This window comes from Phocoena sinus, chromosome 1 (assembly GCF_008692025.1).
Source record: "Phocoena sinus isolate mPhoSin1 chromosome 1, mPhoSin1.pri, whole genome shotgun sequence".
Lineage (NCBI taxonomy): Eukaryota > Metazoa > Chordata > Mammalia > Artiodactyla > Phocoenidae > Phocoena > Phocoena sinus.
Genome location: NC_045763.1, coordinates 25,221,740 through 25,242,466, shown reverse-complemented (window position 1 = coordinate 25,242,466; position 20,727 = coordinate 25,221,740). Strand labels below are relative to the sequence as shown.

The 20,727-nt window shown below is 49.8% G+C and overlaps 1 protein-coding gene across 2 annotated transcripts; it reads left to right on the top strand.

The window, feature by feature from the left end:
* The first annotated feature begins 2,364 nt into the window (after positions 1-2,364).
* PEF1 (penta-EF-hand domain containing 1) lies at positions 2,365-19,454 on the top strand. Of its 2 annotated transcripts, XM_032604052.1 has the most exons (5): positions 2,366-2,509; positions 11,253-11,571; positions 16,006-16,161; positions 16,642-16,785; positions 18,426-19,452. In XM_032604052.1, the coding sequence occupies exons 1-5, from the start codon at positions 2,486-2,488 to the stop codon at positions 18,653-18,655; spliced, it is 873 nt and encodes a 290-aa protein (XP_032459943.1). In that variant the 5' UTR covers positions 2,366-2,485; the 3' UTR covers positions 18,656-19,452. The 2 variants fall into 2 exon arrangements, with proteins under 2 accessions (XP_032459952.1, XP_032459943.1); XM_032604061.1 differs by lacking the exon at positions 16,642-16,785 and having other exon boundaries at positions 2,365-2,509; positions 18,426-19,454.
* The last annotated feature ends 1,273 nt before the right edge of the window (positions 19,455-20,727 follow it).

Here is a 20,727-nt window from a genome sequence, read left to right as displayed (position 1 = left end):
GTGGAGTGACCTGAGGACTGCTGTGGCAGGAAGTGGGGCTGCAGACGCAGGCAGGGTCTTGGTTATGTAGGGCCATGAAGGTCATAAGGATGAGTTTAGATGTTCTTATGAGTTATTGGAAGCCTCTGAAGGAGTTTAAGTCTAGGAGTGACATTATCTGATTTATATTTAAGACAATCGTTCTGGCTGCCCTGTGAAAAATAGAATGTGGGGGAAAGAGTGAAAGCAGGGACGTGGATCAGGAAGCTATGGTCATGATCCAGGCCACAGATGATGGTGTCTTGGACTAGGGTGACAGCGCAAACCTGGAGAAAAGAGCAGATATGGGTCTATTTTTGAACTAGAGCACAGGGAAGTGGGAGAGTATGTGGAGAAACAGAGGCCACACAAGAATGATCCTAGGTTTCTGGCCTGAGAGGCTGGGTGGATTTTTGGAGATGAAGGAGAGGAACAGGTTTTGGGAAACATATCAAAGAGAACTCGTATACAGGCAGGCTAGAATATAGCACAGTGACAGTACCAAGGGCACTGGGAGGCAGGCGGGAGCGTGGCTAACTCTGGAGCTGCGGGGAATGTGGGACGGCTAGATGCAGGATGGGATTGGAACTGACCTTTGAAGGACTGGACTTGGGAGGGCTGCTGGTTCCGGGAAAGGAGTGGTTTGAGCATAAGTCTGGGCATGAACAGGTGCCTTAAGCTCATTTTTTCAGATCTCTTTACATATTGGTTTCTGACAGCTGAGGAAACTGAGACTCAGAAGTTAAATCACTTGCCCAAGGTCATAGAGTTAGCAAGTGGCAAAATCAAGATCCCCATTCCAAAGAAAGGGGGCTGAATGGTGGAACTGAACACAGGAGTACAGAGCAGCAGACAGACAGGGACTGTAAGACAGGATTGAAAAAGTGAAGGTTGGGCCAAATTGTGAAGGGCCTGGGGTGACAATGCAGAGGCTGGGCCTTATTTTGCAGGTGTAGATGAAGAGGAGCCATTGTAGGCTCTCCCGTGGGCAAGCAGCATGATCAGCACTGTGATTTTGGAAAGTGCCTGGTGTTGACTGAAAAAAATGCACAACTTGAGAGTTGTGAGTTAAGTTTTATTCGGGGCAAAATGAGGACCACAGCCCAGGAGACAGCATCGCAGATAGATCTGAAAAACTGCTCCAAAGAGATTGGGGGGAAGATCAGTATATATGTGATTTTGGTGAAGGGGGAGTACACATAGTCAAGCACATATTTTTTGCAGAAGGTTACTGCTAGTCATGAGGGGAAGATGTCACCATGGAGGATCTTTACTGCTTTTCTAGATACGAGGAGATGAAGAATTGGGCTCATAAAATCGTCTCCTGAAAATATCTATCTGAAAACCCGTTCTGCCAGTTTTTCCCAGAGCACAGAGTGCCTCATTCCTGATCTCCACTCTGAACTCCTTTCAGGGGGTGTTGAAGGTCAGCAGCTACAGCAGCTCTTAATTTGATCCTTGTAGAGGTAGATGGCAAGTGCCAATCTGTAGGTGACACTGGTGAGATGGTTAGATGGGCCAGAATGGAAAGCACCTCATAACACTATTAATTAATTTTTAAAAAACACAGGTCCTGGAGATATAATGACAAGCAAAACCTGACACAATCTGCGCCCGCATGTAAGAACTAACAAATTAAATAAGCATGCAAACAAGTGGAGAGCCTGAACCATGAACAGGCAAGTACATGACTATGAGGTCGCTTAGTAACCAGGATTTTACTTACTTTGGCACCAGTCCTCAAGACTTCCCTGATGAGAACTGGGACATTCACTGACCCCAGTTCTAGGTTACACTCTGCCCCTAACCCATACTGAACTAGGGCAAGTCACTGCTTCTCTGGACCTCAGTTTCCCCATGAGGCCCATAGGGGCCCTAGATGATCTAATTTCCCTCCCATTCTGACGGTTTGGAATTTTCCTGTCCAAACACCATAGATCCCACTCCAAAGATGCTAACTGACACGTGGTGCCTGACATTAGAACGCAGTAACTTCTCGCCCTTGCCTCTAGCCTTCCCCGGAGGCCTCCATCTGTTCCCCGTCGTCACGGTAACCGCCTGGGCCTTCCTCAGCTGGAAACTTTGAGTGACGACAGCAACTACGCCACTATCATGCGTCCCATTTGCCAGGTTAAAACATGGCCACCACTGCAACACACCACCCAAGCTTCGCCCTAAATACCTGGGCCCGACCAGCCCTGGAGCCTACTCTAGGGCAGGAAAGAGAGGAACAGGTGCGCCAGTACAGCGAAGCAGATTTCTGGGAACGTCTCCGGATCCTTAGTTTCTCTGGCGTCTCTGGGAGGAACCAAATCACCGCCCTATAGCGTCACTTCCGTCGACCCATGCGCCTAGGATTGATAGTTGCGGACATCCAATCAGAATAGGCCCCGCCCCCACGCCCAGGAGGAGGCGGGTTTGAGACGGAAAGTCCCGCCCCACGGCGACGTGAGACGTCAGAGTCGCCATGGCCAGCTACCCGTACGGGCAGGTGAGTGTGTGAGGGGCGGGCGAATCCAAGTGGGTGCCTCGCCAAGTCCAGGCCCGGGATCCCCTGCTTCTCTTTCTCCCCGCCTTCTCCGCGCCTTTCCCACGCTGAGGTTGGCTTCAACGAGGTTTCGCGCAGGAGAGAAGGGAATAGGGATGGTCGGTCGCGCCTGGCTCACGTCACGCAGGACTGCACGTCTGGGAGGTCGTGTCGCGCCCCCTTTGACGTCGTGCACGGGAAGATTTGGGGTTCTTGGACCCCACAGAGTCAGACTGGGCTTGGCCTGGGCCCCATGTTTTCCCAGGATCCCGCTGGGGCCGCAGGCGGGGTCATCAACGCCAACAGAACGTTTAGAGCACTGGTTCTGTCGGTGTCTTTTGGGGAGTTGATAAAAATACACCCTTGACGTACTGCATCTGTATAATCAGGAGAACCTGTGGGTTTAGCAGGCTGCGCAAACGAGCTTGTTCGACTACTGACTGAGTCCAACACTTCCATTTCACACACAGGAAAGCGAAACCCAAGGAGACATGGAATTTATTTGAAGTCACCAGGCAGTTAGGCAGCAGAGCCCGGAGCTGTCAGCAAATGCCTTTTCCCCACTTGCCAGCCCATCTTGATCCAGGCAAGAACACCACAGCAAGGCGAGTCAGAGGAAGGTTCACACCTTGGCTCCATCACTTAAATAGTTTTGAGCCATTGAGCCCTTTCTGAGCTGAAGTTTCCTCCTCTGTAAAATAGGGCCAAATAATAGGATCTACTTCATAGAGCTGTTATGAAGAGTAATGAAGTGACGCTTGTAAAGCATTTGGTACTATGAAGAGTGTGACAGGTGTTACCTTTTAGTATTTTGATTTTTACTAGATTCCTTGAAGGCCAGTGCTGGAAGGGCCCTCAGAAGAGTCCCTTCGTTTTAGCTCAGAGAGGGCTCCTGAGTTGCCTAAGATCACACTAATTTAGGAGATAAAACCCATGCAGGAAAAATTGGAAAGCAAGGTCACATGGGATATTGCTAAGTGCTGGGCTGAGTGTAATCACATATCAGAAGATGTGGCAAGAGCCCTCGTAGGGAGTGCAGCCCTGTACAGTTTTTGCACACAGTATTTGGACATCCGTTATCTCAATCATGAAGGTTCTGTGAGCAGGCTAGCAGGGATTATTCCCCCAATTTATAGCCGAGGAATAAGCCCAAAGAGGTTAAGTGGCTTGCCCAAGGTCACACATAGCAAGTGAGGGAGTGCCCATGCTAGAACTTAGAGTTTCTATCATTGCATACTTAGCAGAGGTAGGAAGGAGAGAGGCCAGCCTGGGCTGGGGTTAGGAGGAAGTATAACCTAGCAGTGTTTCCCAGGCTCAGTTGCATTTGCTGAGGCTTGTGAATGTTAATAAGTATTGCTAATAAAGGAGTATTCTGTGGTTAAATAAGTTTGGGAAATACACTGTTAAATACAGCTTAATGAGTTTTGTTAACCTGTTAACCACAGGCCATCTCAGAATTCTTAATTTGTTAATAGACATTGTAAATTTGCCAGAGAGGCAAAATTTGCCAGAGAGGGATAGAATATGAAGTGTTTCTTAAACTTACTTAACTATGGAACGCCCCACCCCACTTATATGACATAAGTCTGGTCATATGTTGGTGACACTGGTATTCTTGAGGAACACAGTTTGGGAGAACACTGCCATAGTACATTGTTTCTCAGTGGATGGTCTACATCAGAATCACCTAGGAGCTTGTTAAAAAAGCACATTTTGGGGTTCCACCTCAGACCTGTTCTGTACCCAGGAAAGGCCCAAGCATCTACATTTTAATAAGCTTTTGGAGACAATTTGTATGCATCCTAGAAGCAGTGACTTGGAAATTAAGAGCCTCAACTTCCAGGTTAGACAGAACTGGGCTAGAATCCTAATTCTATTTAATAGTTATACACCTTTGGACAAATCATCTAAGGGCTCTGAGCCTCGGTTTCTTCACTTGTAAAGAGGGAGGACTAGTACTTCATAGGGCTGAAAAGAGGATGAAATATGATAAGGCCTGTAGGGAGCTTGGCGCATTGCTGATACCTAGTGTGTGCTAGAGCGTGGTGGCATAGCTCTTGCTGCTGGGGTCACTGTTATCATGCCGTGCTGCCTGGGGTTATGCTCAGTGAAATATTGAAAAGGAGCACAGAGAGGAATGTGTCTCTAGTAGAGGAAGAAATGCTTGTCTCCCATCATACCTTCTTCGTTCCTCCTATCCAGCTCCTGGTCCACAGTGTTCCAAGAAAGGAAGTGGGTTGTCTGAAAGCATCCAAAGGCTTAGTCAGTGCTGCCTCCCCTCCACCCAGTACATAGCCCTGGAGGATTCTAGCCTCTTGTTAGGAGTCAAAACTCCTGTAATTTTCTGCTGCATCCTGCCCCAGGGTCCTCAAGCATGGACTGGGTGTTGGAGGAGTAAAACTCAAGTACCCTTTGGTCCTGTGGGGGAGCCAGCCTGATGGATTTCAGTGCTTAAGAGCTTGGTCTCTGAGGCCAGCGAGATTTGGCTTCAAATCCTTGCTCTGCCATTTCCTTGCAGAAATTTCTTGCAGAAGTCTGAGGCTCGGTTTCCCCCTTTTTAAAAATGGGGTGATAAGAGTACCTACCTCAAGGGTTACTGCAAAGATTAAATGAAATAATCCACATAAAGTGCTTGGTATGGTGTTTTGGCATATAGTAAATACTCCAAGGGGAAGAGTGATACAGACACGTAAATTGTAGAATCTGTGCGATGAGTATTAAATGGGAGTAAGTGTCAGGCTAGCACAGGAGGGACCCCTAACTTAGTCTTGAGGGAAGGAAGTCTTGTTAAAGGAGGTGACTTTTAAGCCAAAAACTGAATCTCCAGTAGGAGTTAGCTGGGTGAAGAAAGGCATGGTATTCCAGTGGAGGGAATAGTATTTACAAAGGCCAGGAAGCAAGTAAGAGAGCCCAGTATTTTGGAAGAATTTAAGGAGATCAGTCTAGTTGTAGTGAAGAGGAGGGAGGGAAAGGGTAACAAGACCAGAAAGGCAAGCAAGGACCAGATCCTAAAGGGCATTATGTGCCTTTTTGAGGAGTGTGGACTTCATCCTGAGAGTTGTTGGGGAGCTCCTGAAGAGTTTTCTCCCATTCGTGCTTTGAGCTGTGACCGTGGGGCACTGTCAGGGGGTGTTGAAGCAGGAGAGACAAGGCAGGGAGACCAGTTTCAAAGCTGTTGAAGTAATCTAGGTGAGAGAACAGTGACCTGGTGAACATGGAGCTGGGAGGTGGAAGTGAGAAAACTTGGTGCCTAATTGAGGTGACGGAGGAAAGGAAAGAGGAGGTGTCCAGGAGGGCATCAGGGTTTCCCTTCACTGCAGTGGGAACACAGAAGGAGGAATAGATTTGGACGGAAAGTCCAGGAGGTTGTTGGATATGAGGTCTGCAGCTCATGAGAGATGAAGCTGGAGAGAAAGATTTTGGCGTGTCAGCACAGAGGTGGTAATTGAAGTCTTGGGACAGTTCTTGGCTCGCTGTTTATTGGCTGCAGATTTCTGGCCTTTAAATATGTTAAGAGGTTCTGCTGGTGAATGCCCAAACCACTCCTTCTGTAGTCTTGTGATTGTTTAACCCCTTAGAATGGGCTCTAACCTCCTCCAGCGGGCTGGGGGCTAGCTCCAGAGCACAGGCTTGTGTTTCCCCTCAGTACTCAGCATGGACCAAACTTTGACACCACTGGGCTTCACAAGGGTCTTGGGGTAGAAGAATGAGCCCTCAGAGCCAAAAGAAAATGTAAGACTTTCTGAGTGGGTTATTTGGGAGGGGGTGAACTCCCCACCACTTGCGGGAATGTAAACAGAGATTCCAGATGGTGCTGCAGAGATTCCATCATCGACTGAGAGGTTGGACTGGGAGGTCTTTGGGGTCTCTTACAATACTGTGGCTCTCGAATTGGGTCTAGGTGTGGGGGTGAAAACAGAATAAGATTCTTCTGAGTCTCCCTAATTTCTGGGCTTGAAGCCTCTGAAAGATTACCTAATCCAACCCTTTCCCCTTCAACCCCTTCCACTGTAGAAATGCGTCATATCTGACACATATATTTAGGACAGTCTCTGGCACTAGCACGTGGTAGACACTCACTCATTTATTGGTGAACACCCAGAAGAGGGTAGAGTGGTGGAGTCATGCAGACCCTGTTTTGAAGCTTACCAGTTCTAGCTGCGTCATCACAGGCACATGATTAAACTCTGCACCTTAATTTTCTCATCTGTAAAATGGGGATCATAGCACTTACCTCATAGGACTGAGGATCAGTGAGAGCCTTAATAAAATGTTAATTGCCCCTTCCCCCCACCCAAATTTATCAAATGTAGTTTATTTGCAATCAGTAAAGACCTAGGGTTAGTTTTCTGTAATGTTTTGGAAACCATGATTGCTGAACTCTTCCTGTCTTTTTTTTTTTTTTTTTGACAATCTTGTGTTTATCAGGATGAAATGCTCTTGGAAAAACTCTTCAGAGGGTTGGCAAATGGCATGGAGTAGTATAAAAGAACATGGAATCAGGGACTCTGGTTTTCATTTCTGGTTCAGACATTTACTAACAGCTCAGTGTCCCTGGGAACCCTCTTCCCCAGCCTGGATTCTTGTGGTTTTACTTTCTTCGTCCTCTGGTGCAAGCTAGAAACCTGAGTCATTCTAAACACTTCCCTTTCTTCACTGCCCCCTCCGTCGCTTCTCTAACCTAATTAGTTGCCAAGTCATGTCTAGTCTATCTCTGAAAAAGCTTCAGAATCCATCCCGTTCTCTCTGAGTCTGCTGTCTGGTTCAAGCCCTGCCTGTCCAGCACCTGGGCTGCCGCCTCCCCCACCAGTTCATCCTTCACACCCAATGCTGCTTAGTTCTCTAAACAAGGCCCGATCACGTTTCTTCCCTGTTGGAAACCCTTCTGTAGCGCTCTGTTTCCTCCGGCATAAAGCTCCAGATCTTTTGAGTGGTATTCATTTGTTCACATTTTTATGGCGGCTTGCTGGTGCCAGGCTCTGTGCTGGACCCTGGGCTACCGTGATGAATGAGGCCCACTGTCTGCCCCTGGGGAGCTCACTGCTGTGTGACAGAGAGAAACTGCTCTAAGATGCACCAGCTAACTGAAATGCAGCAGGACAGGTGATAAGACAAGGAGCATGTAAAGAGCTTGCCTTTCTGAGTTCACTCTGCGTTCTTGCCCCAGCCCCCTGCTTTTTAGCCCACTCCCTGACTACTCCATGCTCACTCATAGGTCTGTGTGTTTGTCTTTCTTTCTTCCATCTGGAATGTCCTTTACTGCCTTCCTTTTGGAGAATGCCTGTGTATCCTTCAGTGCCAGTTCCAGTATTATTCCTGCCTCTTCCAGGAAGCCTTCCTTGACCCACTGCCTACATGTGTTAATTTGATTGCTCATTTATCATTTGACAAACAGAAACAATTCCTCTGCCCATGCCTTCTTAATAGCATTTAAGTAGATTTTTCTGATGACACTGATCAGATTGTATCATAATTATCTGGGGCTCCTCAAGGCCAGGCCCTGTTTAGCTTCGTGCCCCAGGCCTAGCACAGAGCCTAACACAACATTGTTGCTCTGTAAATGCTTGCTGAATGGATGAAGTCTTTTCACAGTTGTACACCTCAGTTTCTTCATCTGAAAATAGGCCTACTAATACCTTCCTTTTTTCTGTTGGAGGATTGTTGGCAGAATTTTGCCAGTAGCATTTGTATGTATGTGAAAGTGCTTTGTAAACTGTACACGTAAGGGCTTTAATGCAGGGCAGAAAGGAAAGGGTTTAGTTGCGGCCAGGCTGCACCAGGCCCCTGGATTGTGATAGGACCAAGGTCGGAAGACCGGCCGGCAGCACTAGCTTGGTTGTCGTGGGGTTGTTTCCTGGGGGAAGGGCTGTGCCTCAGGTGTCGTAAGCCAGGAACAGTTGATGGCTTTGCTCACATGACTTCTTGTGGAGCAGCAACTTCCTGGCTTGGTGTCCAGCCTGTTCTTCGGGTGTGCCCAGACTCTGCAGCGTCCCCATCCCCTTTTCTAGCCTACACTGGAATCCTGTGCCCTATCGCTTAAGGAAAGAGCACCGTGGCAGGAGATGGTGGGAGTCAATGGACTGGGATATGGACGGGGAGTGATCTGCCTTTGCCTTCAGCTCACAGTGTTTCTTAAGCCAGTCTCTTCCCCTCAGCTGGCCTTAGTTTCCCGTCTGTAAACTGAAGGGGTTAGGTTGAAGAGGTCTTCTGGGCACCTCTCCCATCACACCTCTCCAGCTCCCTTGGGAGTCTTTAAGTCCTAATCCAAGTGCTGCTTTCTCCTGGAAACCCTCCCCGATTTCACTCTCCTTTGTGGTCCCATGGCACATGGCTTATGTGTCCGTTTTAAACACCTGTTTCCTTATGCTGTTTTGTTAAATGTTACAGAGTGTGTTTCAGTGTCTCTCCTATTAACTGAGCTCCTTTGAACATTTCACTCTCCTTTATACACACCCCCCGCCCCAAGAGTTTACCTGGCCCAGGGCTTTGCTGATAGCAATAATAATAATTAATATAACAGTAGAGCTACGATTTATGCTGGATGCTGTTGTAAGAACTGTTTCTTGTATTAATGGTTTTCAGACTGCCTTTTGAATCACTGGGGGGTTTCTGCAGGGCTCACTCACAGCCTAGCAAGGGAGGGGCCTATGTGGTCAGGGCTCTGGGACCCCCACCTCCAACCAGAGCAACTTTCTCTTGCCAGTTTTTTTTTTTTTGCGGTATGCGGGCCTCTCACTGTTGTGGCCTCTCCTGTTGCGGAGCACAGGCTCCGGACGCGCAGGCCCAGCGGCCATGGCTCACGGGCCCAGCCGCTCCGCGGCACGTGGGCTCCTCCCGGACCGGGGCACGAACCCGCGTCCCCCGCATCGGCAGGCGGACTCTCAACCACTGCGCCACCAGGGAAGCCCTCTTGCCAGTTTTTAAATATTTTTATTCATCAAAAGGTTCTTTAGGGAGTTCCCTGGTGGTCCAGTGGTTAGGATTTGGCGCTTTCACTGCCATAGCCCGGGTTCAGTCCCTGGTTGGGGAACTAACATCCTGCAAGCCGCGTGGCCAAAAAAAAAAAAAAGGGGGGGGGGCGGATGGGGTTCTTTAGCTAAAAATTTAACTAACAAAATTCTGCTGTATACATTTCTTGTAATCTACAGAACAATTCAGTGAGGAAGGGATTATTATATTTTACTTGTGAGGAAACAGGCCACTGACCCATGGTCATGAGCTCAGCTGATGAGAGAAGAGTTTTGAATTGAGATTTGCCTGTGACTTCATTATCTGTGAAGGAGTCTTGCTACGAGCTGTGGCAGCTTCCAGGGCATAAGAGCGTCCACGATGCTGAGTGGGGAAGGTGGAAGGACGTGCTTCCTGCCCTCCCTCAAGAAGCCTCTCCTCCCCGAGCAAGCAGACTCTCTTGAGATGAAGTGTGACTTTGGCCTTAGCCTTGAGGGTAACTGTCCTGGAAGCTATCAAACGCAATTAAAAGAGGAAATCCAGGCTCGTACTGCCTAGGCCACTGGTGTGCCTTACAGGTTGATCTAAAACGTGTCCAGATGGTACCATCCTCACAATGCTCGGAGCCGGGCGCAGTTGCTCTCTGTGCCCTTGAGCTCACTGCAGATGTGTTGAGGCTGTGGTCCACTAGGCCATTTAGGGAGATGGAGCCGAACACTCTGAGCCTCAGGGATCCCTGGCTAGTGGCGTGGGGACAGGGACAAGAGAGGGAGGAGTGCTCCCATGTATGCTCTACTGTTTACATGGCCTGGGCTTAGCAGCCAGGAGACCTGGATTCTGGCCCCAGCCCCTCCACACGGTTGTTGTGTGATTTTTCTGGACTTGAGTTTTCTCCTCCATAGAAGAGTCCTACTATTAATAGTTACTGTGTATTGAGTGCTTACTTTGTGCGAGGGCCTGTGTCAGAGCCCTTTACGTGACCGGCCTCATTTCATTCACATACTAACCTGGAGGTAGGCAGGCACTCTTAGAGCCAAGGATATTTAGGCTTAGAGAGGGTAAGTCATTAGACCAGTTAGTAAGTGGCAGACCGCAAGCTTGAACTGGTCTTTTTCACTCTTAACCATGGGCCTGTATTGCCTTAGGAGTAGGGTCTTGCCTGCCTGTCTCACAGAGCCATGAATGAGGCTGGGGAAATGGTTTTGCATCATGAGCTAGAGTAGGGTAAGGAAGACATGCTGTGGATGAATCCGTGCTATAGATACATCATTTGTGACTGAAGAGGGTCAGGGGCATGGGCTGGAGATCACATTTGCACTGTGAATTCTGCGGATAGAGATGGGGGTACCACAGGGTGTGGATTTGGAATTCAGTTTGATTAATTTGCCCGCTCATTCATACAATAAGTATTTATTGAGCATCTGTTCTGCACTGGGGGCTGGGGATAAAGGGATAAAGTGGCAAACCAGACATGATACCAGCCCTTGTGGAGCCCCTTGGTGTGCAGGGAAGGGCAGCCAGGAGGGCAGGGTTCTAGCCCTACCTCTGCAGGTCAGTGGCAGTGTGACCTTGGGTAAGTTGTATCTCCTCCAGAAGCCTTAGGTTCCCCATCTGAGCAGTGGGGTCATGATTCCAGTCCAGTTCAGCCCATAGGATCAGTTGAAAGAAAGGCAGTGGCAGTGCCTTATAACTGTAAAGTTCCATACTGTGGCTAGTTTCTGGCCCTGTCATTCTGACTGATATCTTGCTCTTCTTGCAGGGCTGCCCAGGAGCTGGAGGACAAGCACCCGGAGCCCCTCCGGGTAGCTACTACCCCGGACTCCCCCATGCTGGAGGGCAGTATGCTAGCGGGGTACCCCCTGGTGGCGGATATGGAGGAGGTCCTGCCCCTGGAGGGCCTTACGGACCACCAGCTGGTGGAGGGCCCTATGCACACCCCAACCCTGGGGGGCTCCCTTCTGGAACTCCAGGAGGACCGTATGGTGGCGCGGCCCCAGGGGGCCCCTATGGACCACCACCTCCAAATTCCTATGGTGCCCAGCATCCCGGGCCTTATGGACAGGGAACACCTCCTCCAGGTAAGTAGGGATCTTGGACTCCAAGTGCCTCTGACCTTGTTCTGAGTTATCCAGGGCCCTTCCTTGCCCTCCTTGTGGATGTGTAGGCAGCCTGGTCTCCGGCACCTTAGCATCTTGTCTCTAGCTTAGCTTGCATTAGCAGAATGAGAAGTCTGTTAGTTAGCTTTGCTGTGGTAACAACTCCTAAATCTCTGGCTTACAGTGGCAAATGTTTATTTCTGTTCCTTGCTCACACTTATTTACTCTTGGTTTCATGTCGGCAGCTGCAGGCTTGGCTGCTGAGGTTTTGCTCCACGTGTCTTTTCTTTCCAGGATCCAGGCTGGAGGAGCAGCCCCTATTTGGGATATACTGTTTTTGTGGCAGACAAAAAGAGTAAGAGAGCTAGCAGGAATGCACGATGCCCCCTAAAGCTTCTGCTTTTAAGTAGTTTATATCTCTTCCACTCATGTTTATTGGCCAAACCACATCCTCTGGTCAAGCCTGACATCAATAGGATGGGAATGGATACTCCTCTCACTGGAGGGGCTCTGGAGGCCGCCAGGCAGTGGAGAGGATGTACCATGCTCTTGCAGGGAAGCAGGGGAGGGAGTGGATTAGCAAATGATTGGAGATAATACTACAGTCTACCGTGGGGAGAAACCCCATTTCTGTGTAAGAGAGACTGACTGCTATATGTAGAAAGGTAAGATAGCATAGTTGTTGAAAGCTTGGGCTCTTGAGATCAGATCACTTACTGACCTGACCAAATGACGTCATCTCGTTAAGCCTCAGTGTCCACATCTATAAAATGTGTAAATGTCACTACCTCACAAGTTTGTTAATAAAGATTAAATGAGAAGTTGCAGGTAAACACTGGGCACAGGGTATGGCAAATGGGAGGGGCTTAGTAAACAGTGTTCTGTGAGAGGACTCATTCTGGAGCATTCTCAGCGACGAGGTATGTGGCATTTAATGTGATAGCAGATATGGCAAGGGCCGTACCACTGAAAGATGCCGAGGCAGGCAGGAGAGTGATGGGATGAGATAGGGGAAGGATAAAGAGCAGAGATTGTAAAGCTGAGGTACTGGACAAATGGGGGCTGGGGAGGGGGCTTGGCAACTCAGTGGAGGCAGAGAATCTTAGGTGGGACTTCAAGCTCAGTGAAGATTTCTGAATGATTTCAGACAGGGGGTTGGGGAAGGTGAGATCCCAGACCCCTGTGTCCTCCCAGGCTCATTCAGTCAGCCTCTTCGCAGTGCTTGTTCCCAGGAGACCACACCAGCAGCGAGGCAGCCTGGAACCATTCTGGTGCACCTGAAGGGCCTCCAGGGAATGGTACTGCTGGGAAGCTGTAGCATCTTAGCATACATACCCAGCAGGTGGCCGAGGAAGAGGCTCAGACCTTGGGGGTTCTAAACACTGTGAGCCAGTGGCATTTATCTTATCAGAGCTGGGGCTGCTGGCTGTTTGCTTTCAGCTCAGAAGCTTCCTGGTGGATTTCCTCCTCCTTTTAAAATTTTGTTTCTGAGCCTACATGAGGTCACTGCAGGGAAAGAAACCCCTGGCTGTGAGGCTTATCCCTCCAGGGCCTGAGGCCAGAGATAATGGGGCTGCAGGGGAGAGGAGAAATGTGCTTCAGTCTCTTAACTGCTCACCCTCTGCAGCTTCCTCTCTCCTCTCCAGTGCCGCCCGTGAGCCCCTGGAGCAGTGCTTCTTTTTTCTTTCTTTTTTAATATTTATTTATTTGGCTGCGCTGGGTCTTAGTCGCAGCACAGGGTATCTTCGTCGCAACGTGCAGGATCTGTTTTTTCAATTGTGACATGCGTGTGGGATCTAGTTCCCTGACCAGGGATCAAACCCAGGCCCCTTGCATTGGGAGCGCGGAGTCTTAGCCACTGGACCACCAGGGAAGTCCCTGGAGCAGTGCTTCTTAAAGTATGATCCGTATATCACCTGCAGTGGAGTCACCTGGAGGTCCCACTAACTTAACCCCGCTGAATACAGGGTCTAAATGTTGAACACCATGCTCTGCAAGAGAGGTTTGACCCTTAAAGATGCCTCATTGCCCACAGGGAAGATCCTAAGGGCACTCGATTCCCAACGGGTCTTTCCAGACCCTCTCTTCCATCAACCCCAGACCCCTTGGAGTACTCTGAACACGCTCTGTGCCTTCGCCACATGCTTTTTCTTTTCCCCATCGTAACTCTTAATCATCCTTTCAGACCCAGTTTAAATAGGCCTTCCTCCGCGAAAATGTGACTGCATACATTCCAGGCCCTCTGTGAAAACTTATTTTGCTGTTATCTCATTTAATCATCACAGCAACCCTGGAAAGTAGGTCCATTTTAGAAATGGGGGAATCAGTACTCAGAGAATGAAACAATTCCTCTAAACCACACAAGCTAGTAAGGATCTTTGCTCTCTTTGCTTCCAGAGCCTGAGCTGTTCTATGCTGACTGCACAGACCACATATTACAGAGACTCTCCTGCCTGTGGCTGTGACCTCCTCTGCGCCATGGCACAGCAGCTGTTTTAGGAAAGAGGGTGGGGCCTGTCTGGATTTCCTATCCGAGGAGGTCAGACTAGTCCCTCAGTCAGGCAAACCTTTATCCTTCTGGCCTTACTTTGGGGACTGGACAGTGGTTTCTGTGCTGTCTCTGATACTTACATGTGTGAAGGAGCCCTCAGTCAACTCAGCAGGTTTACCAATACTGTGTAACTCTGGCTTTTTCCCAAGACAGTCTTCTGTGCTTCTCTGCTTTCATCTGCCACCTTCTCCCCTAACCCCCAGCCCACCCTGCATGTCTTTCCAAATGAATGATCCTTTCTTCCATCTGACGTACACACAAAGCTCCCAGACACACAAAGCCGTTTGAACCATGACAGCAATGCTAATAATCAGCAGGTATATAGTGCTTGGATGGTGCCAGGTGTTGATCTAAGGGTTTTCATTTATTAATTATATCTTTATAATAACCTTATGAAGTAGATGCTGTTGTGCTTGTCATTTCACAGATAAAAAAACTGAAACACAGAGACCTTCAATAACTTAACCAAGGCTGCACATGGGAGAGTTGGGACTTGAACCAGGAGGCCAATTCTAGCATGAATTGAGCACCTCCCCTTTCTGTGTCCGGCTCTGTGCTAGCCCCTGGGGATTCAGAGATGAGTTAGGCTGGGATCTTGCTCACAAGTTGCTCCAAGTGTAACCTGGAAAGAGTAGGAAAAAACATGTACACAGTGGAATGATCAGGGCCATAGAGAGGAGTACAAAGGAGAGAGGAAGGAGGCCTGTCCAGGGATGGAAGAAGAGGAAAGGCTTTATAGAAGGAGCAGCATTTTATTTGGGTTTTGAAGGGTGGGTGGGAAATGGATGCAAAGAGATGAGGGAGAAGAGGGTATGAGACAGAGAACCTGGTGAGGTGAGTAAAGGCTTCATAGGGAGCTGTGAAGGTCTGGGTAGGACCAAGTGCCTTACTTACTGCATCTAGGCTGGAACAGAGGCAGAGGGGGACAGAGTGGGGATAGAGTGACAGGTAGATGGGGGTAGACCACATTGTGGGGAAACTGGAATGCTGTTTTAGGGATGCTGGACTTTATTTTGTAGACAGTGGGGAGCCTTTGAAGAGTTTTGAGTTGAGGTGGGGGGAAATTGGTGAGAACAGAGTGGAATTTTACAAAGATTACTCGGCAACAAGTACTAAGTGGTGGAGAGTTGCTGTCATGAGGATTTGGTTAGGATTTTGGGTTTGTTCCACAGTCAGGTGAGAGGTGTCTGAATCAGGACAGGTGCAGTAGGAACAGGGAGGAGTTGATACCTGTGTATGGAACTGGCAGCTCTAGGCAGCTCTTTGGGTGTGTGGGGTGAGGACGTGTCAAAGATGTCTGCAGGGAGGTTTGGAGATGGGGACAGGCATCGGAGGTGATGGGGAGGGAAGAGACATGGAGCTCTGTGGCCACCCACATTCTGGTAGCTCTTGATAGAATATACCAGCTCTCCTGGTGCCAGAGATGGACCAGACCTGGTTCCCACCCCAGAGAGCTCCCTGCTGCCTGACTCTCAAGATGCTTGTCTCTGGGCTGTGCATGTTAGGTGCTCAGCAAACATTTTTGGGGAAGAGATGATCCCCCTTTTCAGAGAATTTTTAATCTGCCGGACAAGTCCCTGTTCCTTAGAAACTTAAAATCAACTAGAGAAGTGGCTGGGGCACTGTAGGAAAAACCTGAAGGATTTGTGGAGTAGAAATCAACCGCAAATACTCGTGAGTTTACACAGAAGGTCCTCTTCCATTAGAGTAAGGATGTTGTCTTGATGGAAGACAGGGAGTGGGTAGGCAGATTTGTGAGACTTTTGAGGTAGCTGGGGGGCACTGAGGCTGACCCTTCCCAGCATTTCTGTGGATTGGTCTTGAGGCCTGCGTCTGACTCCCCTGGTTGGCACCCCTTCCTGCAGGTGGCACCCCTCCCAATGTGGATCCTGAGGCTTACTCCTGGTTCCAGTCAGTGGACTCCGATCACAGTGGCTATATCTCCATCAAGGAGCTGAAGCAGGCCCTGGTCAACTCCAACTGGTCCTCGTTCAACGACGAGACCTGCCTCATGATGATGAGTGAGTCCTAGCCCTTCCTCCTGGGCTCCGGCTGGGGCAGAGCCGCCTCCTGTCTGACGGTAGGTGGGTGGGAGACCATTCTGAGGAGAAATCTTTTGGCCAGGGAGGATTTCTCACAGGAAACTGGGTTCAAGGTGAGATCCCTTAGAGAGCTCTTTTCCTTAGATCTTTTGTCAAGTTCTAGACCTTGCTGAATCATAGGCCAGCTCAGTGTCTCATTCTGCAGAATGGGACTCCCTGTCCTGGTGGGAGATGGCAGGGAGGGGGTCAGCTGCCAAGCCTGCGGAGAAGATGCAGTTCTGTCAGGGGTGGAGGCTGGTATAGTACTTGATGAGGGTGCATCTTGGGTACCGGCATCTGGGCCTCAGGCCTGTGGTTCTGTGGAGTGTCCTACTCCAGCCTGGGGAGAAGGGAGCCTCAGTGGTATCTGAGGACCCTTGGCCCTTAGTCTTGAAGCCTTCTTTCCCTCCCCCACCCAAGACATGTTTGACAAGACCAAGTCAGGCCACATTGATGTCTACGGTTTCTCAGCCCTGTGGAAGTGCATCCAGCAGTGGAAGAACCTCTTCCAGCAATATGACCGGGACTGCTCGGGCTCCATTAGCTACACAGAGCTGCAGCAAGGTGAGGGCCTGGCAGGGACTCAGTGCACAGGCACAGCCGGATGTTTCTCTTTACCCCCTAAGACAGAGCAAGGGGTTCTCTCTAGCCTCTGGCTACCACGTGTCCAACTGCACTGCAAAACGCTGCCCTCAGCACAGGCCCTCTCCCCACCCCTTCTGTGACCTGGCTGGGCCGTGAGCCCAGTCCAGGGCAGGGAAACGATCGGGGCTGGACTCTCTGGCGATGGGATTCCTGGCAGCACTAGGTGAGACAGGCGCAGCTGTCAGGGAGCCTTGGGGATGGAAAGTCAGCAGCCGAGGGCACTTTGAGACTGGTACATGTGGCTCGTGTGGCTCTTTCCTCTCTAGTTTCTAGCATGCAGAACGGAAAGAGCCCTGTAGAGGGGCTCAGAAAGGTGGCTTCTGTTGCTAGCCCTACTAGAAGGCAGTTTCATTCCCAGCTTTGGGACCCAGACCACTCTAAAAGTTGCAGTTGGGTAAGATGACCTGAGGCCACAGCTCCAGGTCTGGTTCCAATTCTGACTCCAGAGGATGGTTGGTTAGTGTGGGGATGAGAACTGGACGGGGAGCTTTGCCACCTGAGAGGGAGAAAGGGCTCCCCACAGAACCCAGCCCCTCGCCCTGGCCATGGATTTCAATCAGACTAAGGAGCCTGGGGGCAGGAGCAGGGGGAAGGGGAGCTCCCTGGTGGAAGGGAAAGGAGGTGACCTGTTCTGAGCACCTACTCTGTTGTCAGGTAATGGTCCGGTGATGGATATTTGTAAGGGTGATATTATCACAGGAAAGCTAATATTTATTGAATGCTTGCTATGGGCCAGGTACTGTAATAAGCTTTTTTCATATATTACATCATTCTTTCTCTGCATGTGATAGGTACTGCTTCTTATTCCCCACCCTTAGATGAAGGATCTCTTATTATTACCCTTTTACAGGTGAGAAAACTGAGGCTTAGTCTAGGTGACTTGCCCAAGGGCCACATAGCAAAAGGGGAGCTGAGACTTTAGCCTGAGCTGGTAGATTATACAGAGAGGAAGAAGGAAGCATCCCAGGTGGAGGGACAGGAGGAGCAGCGTGGAGGCTGTGAGCTTGGAACTGCCCAGCAGCCTCGCCTGGGGAGATGGTGATGATTTTATAACTTTTAGCAAATAACACTTACTGGGTGCTTATTATGTGCCAGGCACTACACCAAATCCATTGCACGATCACCTACTTTAATCCTTGCTAGAACCTACAAGGTAAGTATTATCCCAGTTTTAGAGGTGATAAGACAGAGGATTACCAAGGGTTAATAAGCCACCTCTCATGTGTGTCTGCTCGGGGCAGGGTGACCCGAGGGGGCTCAGGCTCCTGTCTGTAATAGAGACGAGTCAGAGATGAGCGTGGACAGACTGGTGTCATTCTGGGACCCTGCAGGCCCCTAACTGAACAGACAACAGAGACTTTGAGAAAGAGGGATGGGGGCCTTCCAGCTCAGGGGAGCATCCAGAGCCCCTGTTGTGCTTCTGCCGTTTTGGACAGCCCCTCGGGACATCTGTCCTGTTTCTGCTTTGGTGCCAGTCCCCTTGAAGTTCCTGAACTGCTGTACTCCGTGGAGCTGGTTGATGGCGGTGCTCACGGCAGGTTTTTGTGTCTGCTCTCCAGCTCTGTCCCAGATGGGCTACAATCTGAGCCCCCAGTTCACCCAGCTCCTGATCTCCCGCTACTGCCCGCGCTCTGCCAGTCCTGCCATGCAGCTAGATCGCTTCATCCAGGTGTGCACCCAGCTGCAGGTGCTGACCGAGGCCTTCCGGGAGAAGGACACAGCTGTGCAGGGCAACATTCGGCTCAGCTTCGAGGACTTCGTCACCATGACAGCTTCTCGGATGCTATGACCAGCCCATCTGTAAAGTGGGGAGTGCACCAAGGGACTTTTCCTGGCTCCTAGGGTGGGAGAAGCATGTGGGCCTCTCTTCATTTCCTGCCCTTCCTAGAAAAAGAATTCTCCCCTGCCTGATTCAGCATTGTTCCCAAAGAGGGCTGGGAGTCTGTGTCATAGCCACCAGGTAGTGGGGACCTGGGCTGAGACCACACAGGTAGGGGCCTGACCTAGGAGAGGACTGGAAATTGAATGTCCTTTTACATCCCTGAGTATTTAAATGGCACAGCCTTGCGCCAGGTGCCAGAGATGCTGGTCATTGCAATGGAGTTAGTGTCCAGTCAGCTGACTCCAGACTCTAGCTTTTCCTTCTATGCCCTGATGCCAGCGGTAAGTGTTCATCAACCTCTTAACGATTAGCACCTGCGTTCCCTCACCCACGCTGTCTTGTCAGATGAACCCAGTTTCTCCAAAATGGAATCTGACCAGGGTGAGAGATTTGCCCATGGGACCAGTGGCTTGGATTCCACCCCCCACAAGTCCGTGTGTGTTGACTTCTAGCTGCCTGTTCAGGGACCTTGGGCAGTCTGCTCTCTGGGCATCTTTGGCCAGGCTACCCCTCTGCAGCTTGGACCCCTCATACTTGCCTGCCATCCTCTGCTTGGCTTCAGTCCCCGGGGGACAAGTTGCTACCTCCCACTGCCAATGCTTTTTTTTTTTTATTTGTGGTTGTTTTCATTTGGGGCCAAAAGTTTGGTGCAACTGTAAGCTTCAGTACAAGAATAAAACTCTGGAGTTTCGCATTTTACACCACATCTTCCCAGTTACAGGTGCATATGCTTATCCATTCAGTCACTCATTTATTCTTTCATTCAACGAATATTTAAGTACATAGTATATACCATGCCATGCAGAAAGAAACAGCTCAGGGGGACATGCCTCCACAGGGCTGCTCTCACTTACTGGGTTGAAGTTAAGTGTAACTTAACTTCAGGTTAAGTCTGACCTTGCCAGGTTCAGTCCAAGAAGCTGACCGTGTGTTTTATAACAGTTTTAGGGCTGGCATTCTGGGCTAGAAGCAGCCACCCCAGACTTTCCACAGCCTGGCCTTTTTATTATCTCAAACCCTAGTTTTAATCTTCCAGACAAACTGCATTTATGCAGTCATAACTTTCTCCCCATTTTTGTTAAGCGCAGACATCTGTACTTGCCAGCTGGATCTTCAGATCAGCTTGATAATCAGTCTATAGCAAACGTCTACAGTGATCTGACAAAACTTCAGTCCGAAGCCAAGGCACCAGACGTTTTGGTTTGATTGGGGGACCTTATGATGGGTAATGGTGAGCTAATCCTTCTGTTTTGGGGGGATGAAGATAAGAAAACAGGCTCTCCTCCCTGCTTGGTTGGGGAAGCAGCCTAGTGAGGCCTGGCAGGTTATGTCAGGCTTAGGCAGTTAGCCCCGGTTCTCCTCTGGGCTGCTGTCGTGCTAGAATCCTAGAGTTAGGTGGAATCCAGTTCCCAGAGGCCAGCCCCCATGCAGAGCTAGAACCCCTTCCATGACCCCACTTTGAGTCTGGCCTCTGCTTGCCAACCTCCAATGACAACTCAGTGCCTTTCCAGGCAGCCCATTTCCTCCTGGACTAGTAGGGACTTCTTCCTGATGTGGATTCCAAATCCCACCACCTTGAAAACACTACCCATTGGCTATGGTTTTCTCTCTTGGGCCACCGAGAACATACTCCACCCCTTCCTGCATGCCAGTCCTCTAGATACCTGGAACCTGCCACCACATTCCCCCAGGTCCTCCCTTCCCTAGGCCAGATAGTCCCAGGCTTTCCAGAAGCTGTTCACTGAGCTTCATTCCATGGCATCCTGGTCACCTGTGAGTTCATCTGAGTCCCCCAAAATAGAGGCCTGAGGCCCACCATGGTGCTGGGTTCAACCTGCAGAGAACAGAGTAGAACTGCAGCCGTTAGGGGAAGCTTTTGTTGTTTCTTTGTTCCCACTGAGCCAAGTGTTTACTGAAACCTGTGTCTAGAACAGTGTCAATCATACTCCGTCACCTTTGTGATCAGCTGGGGCTGAGGA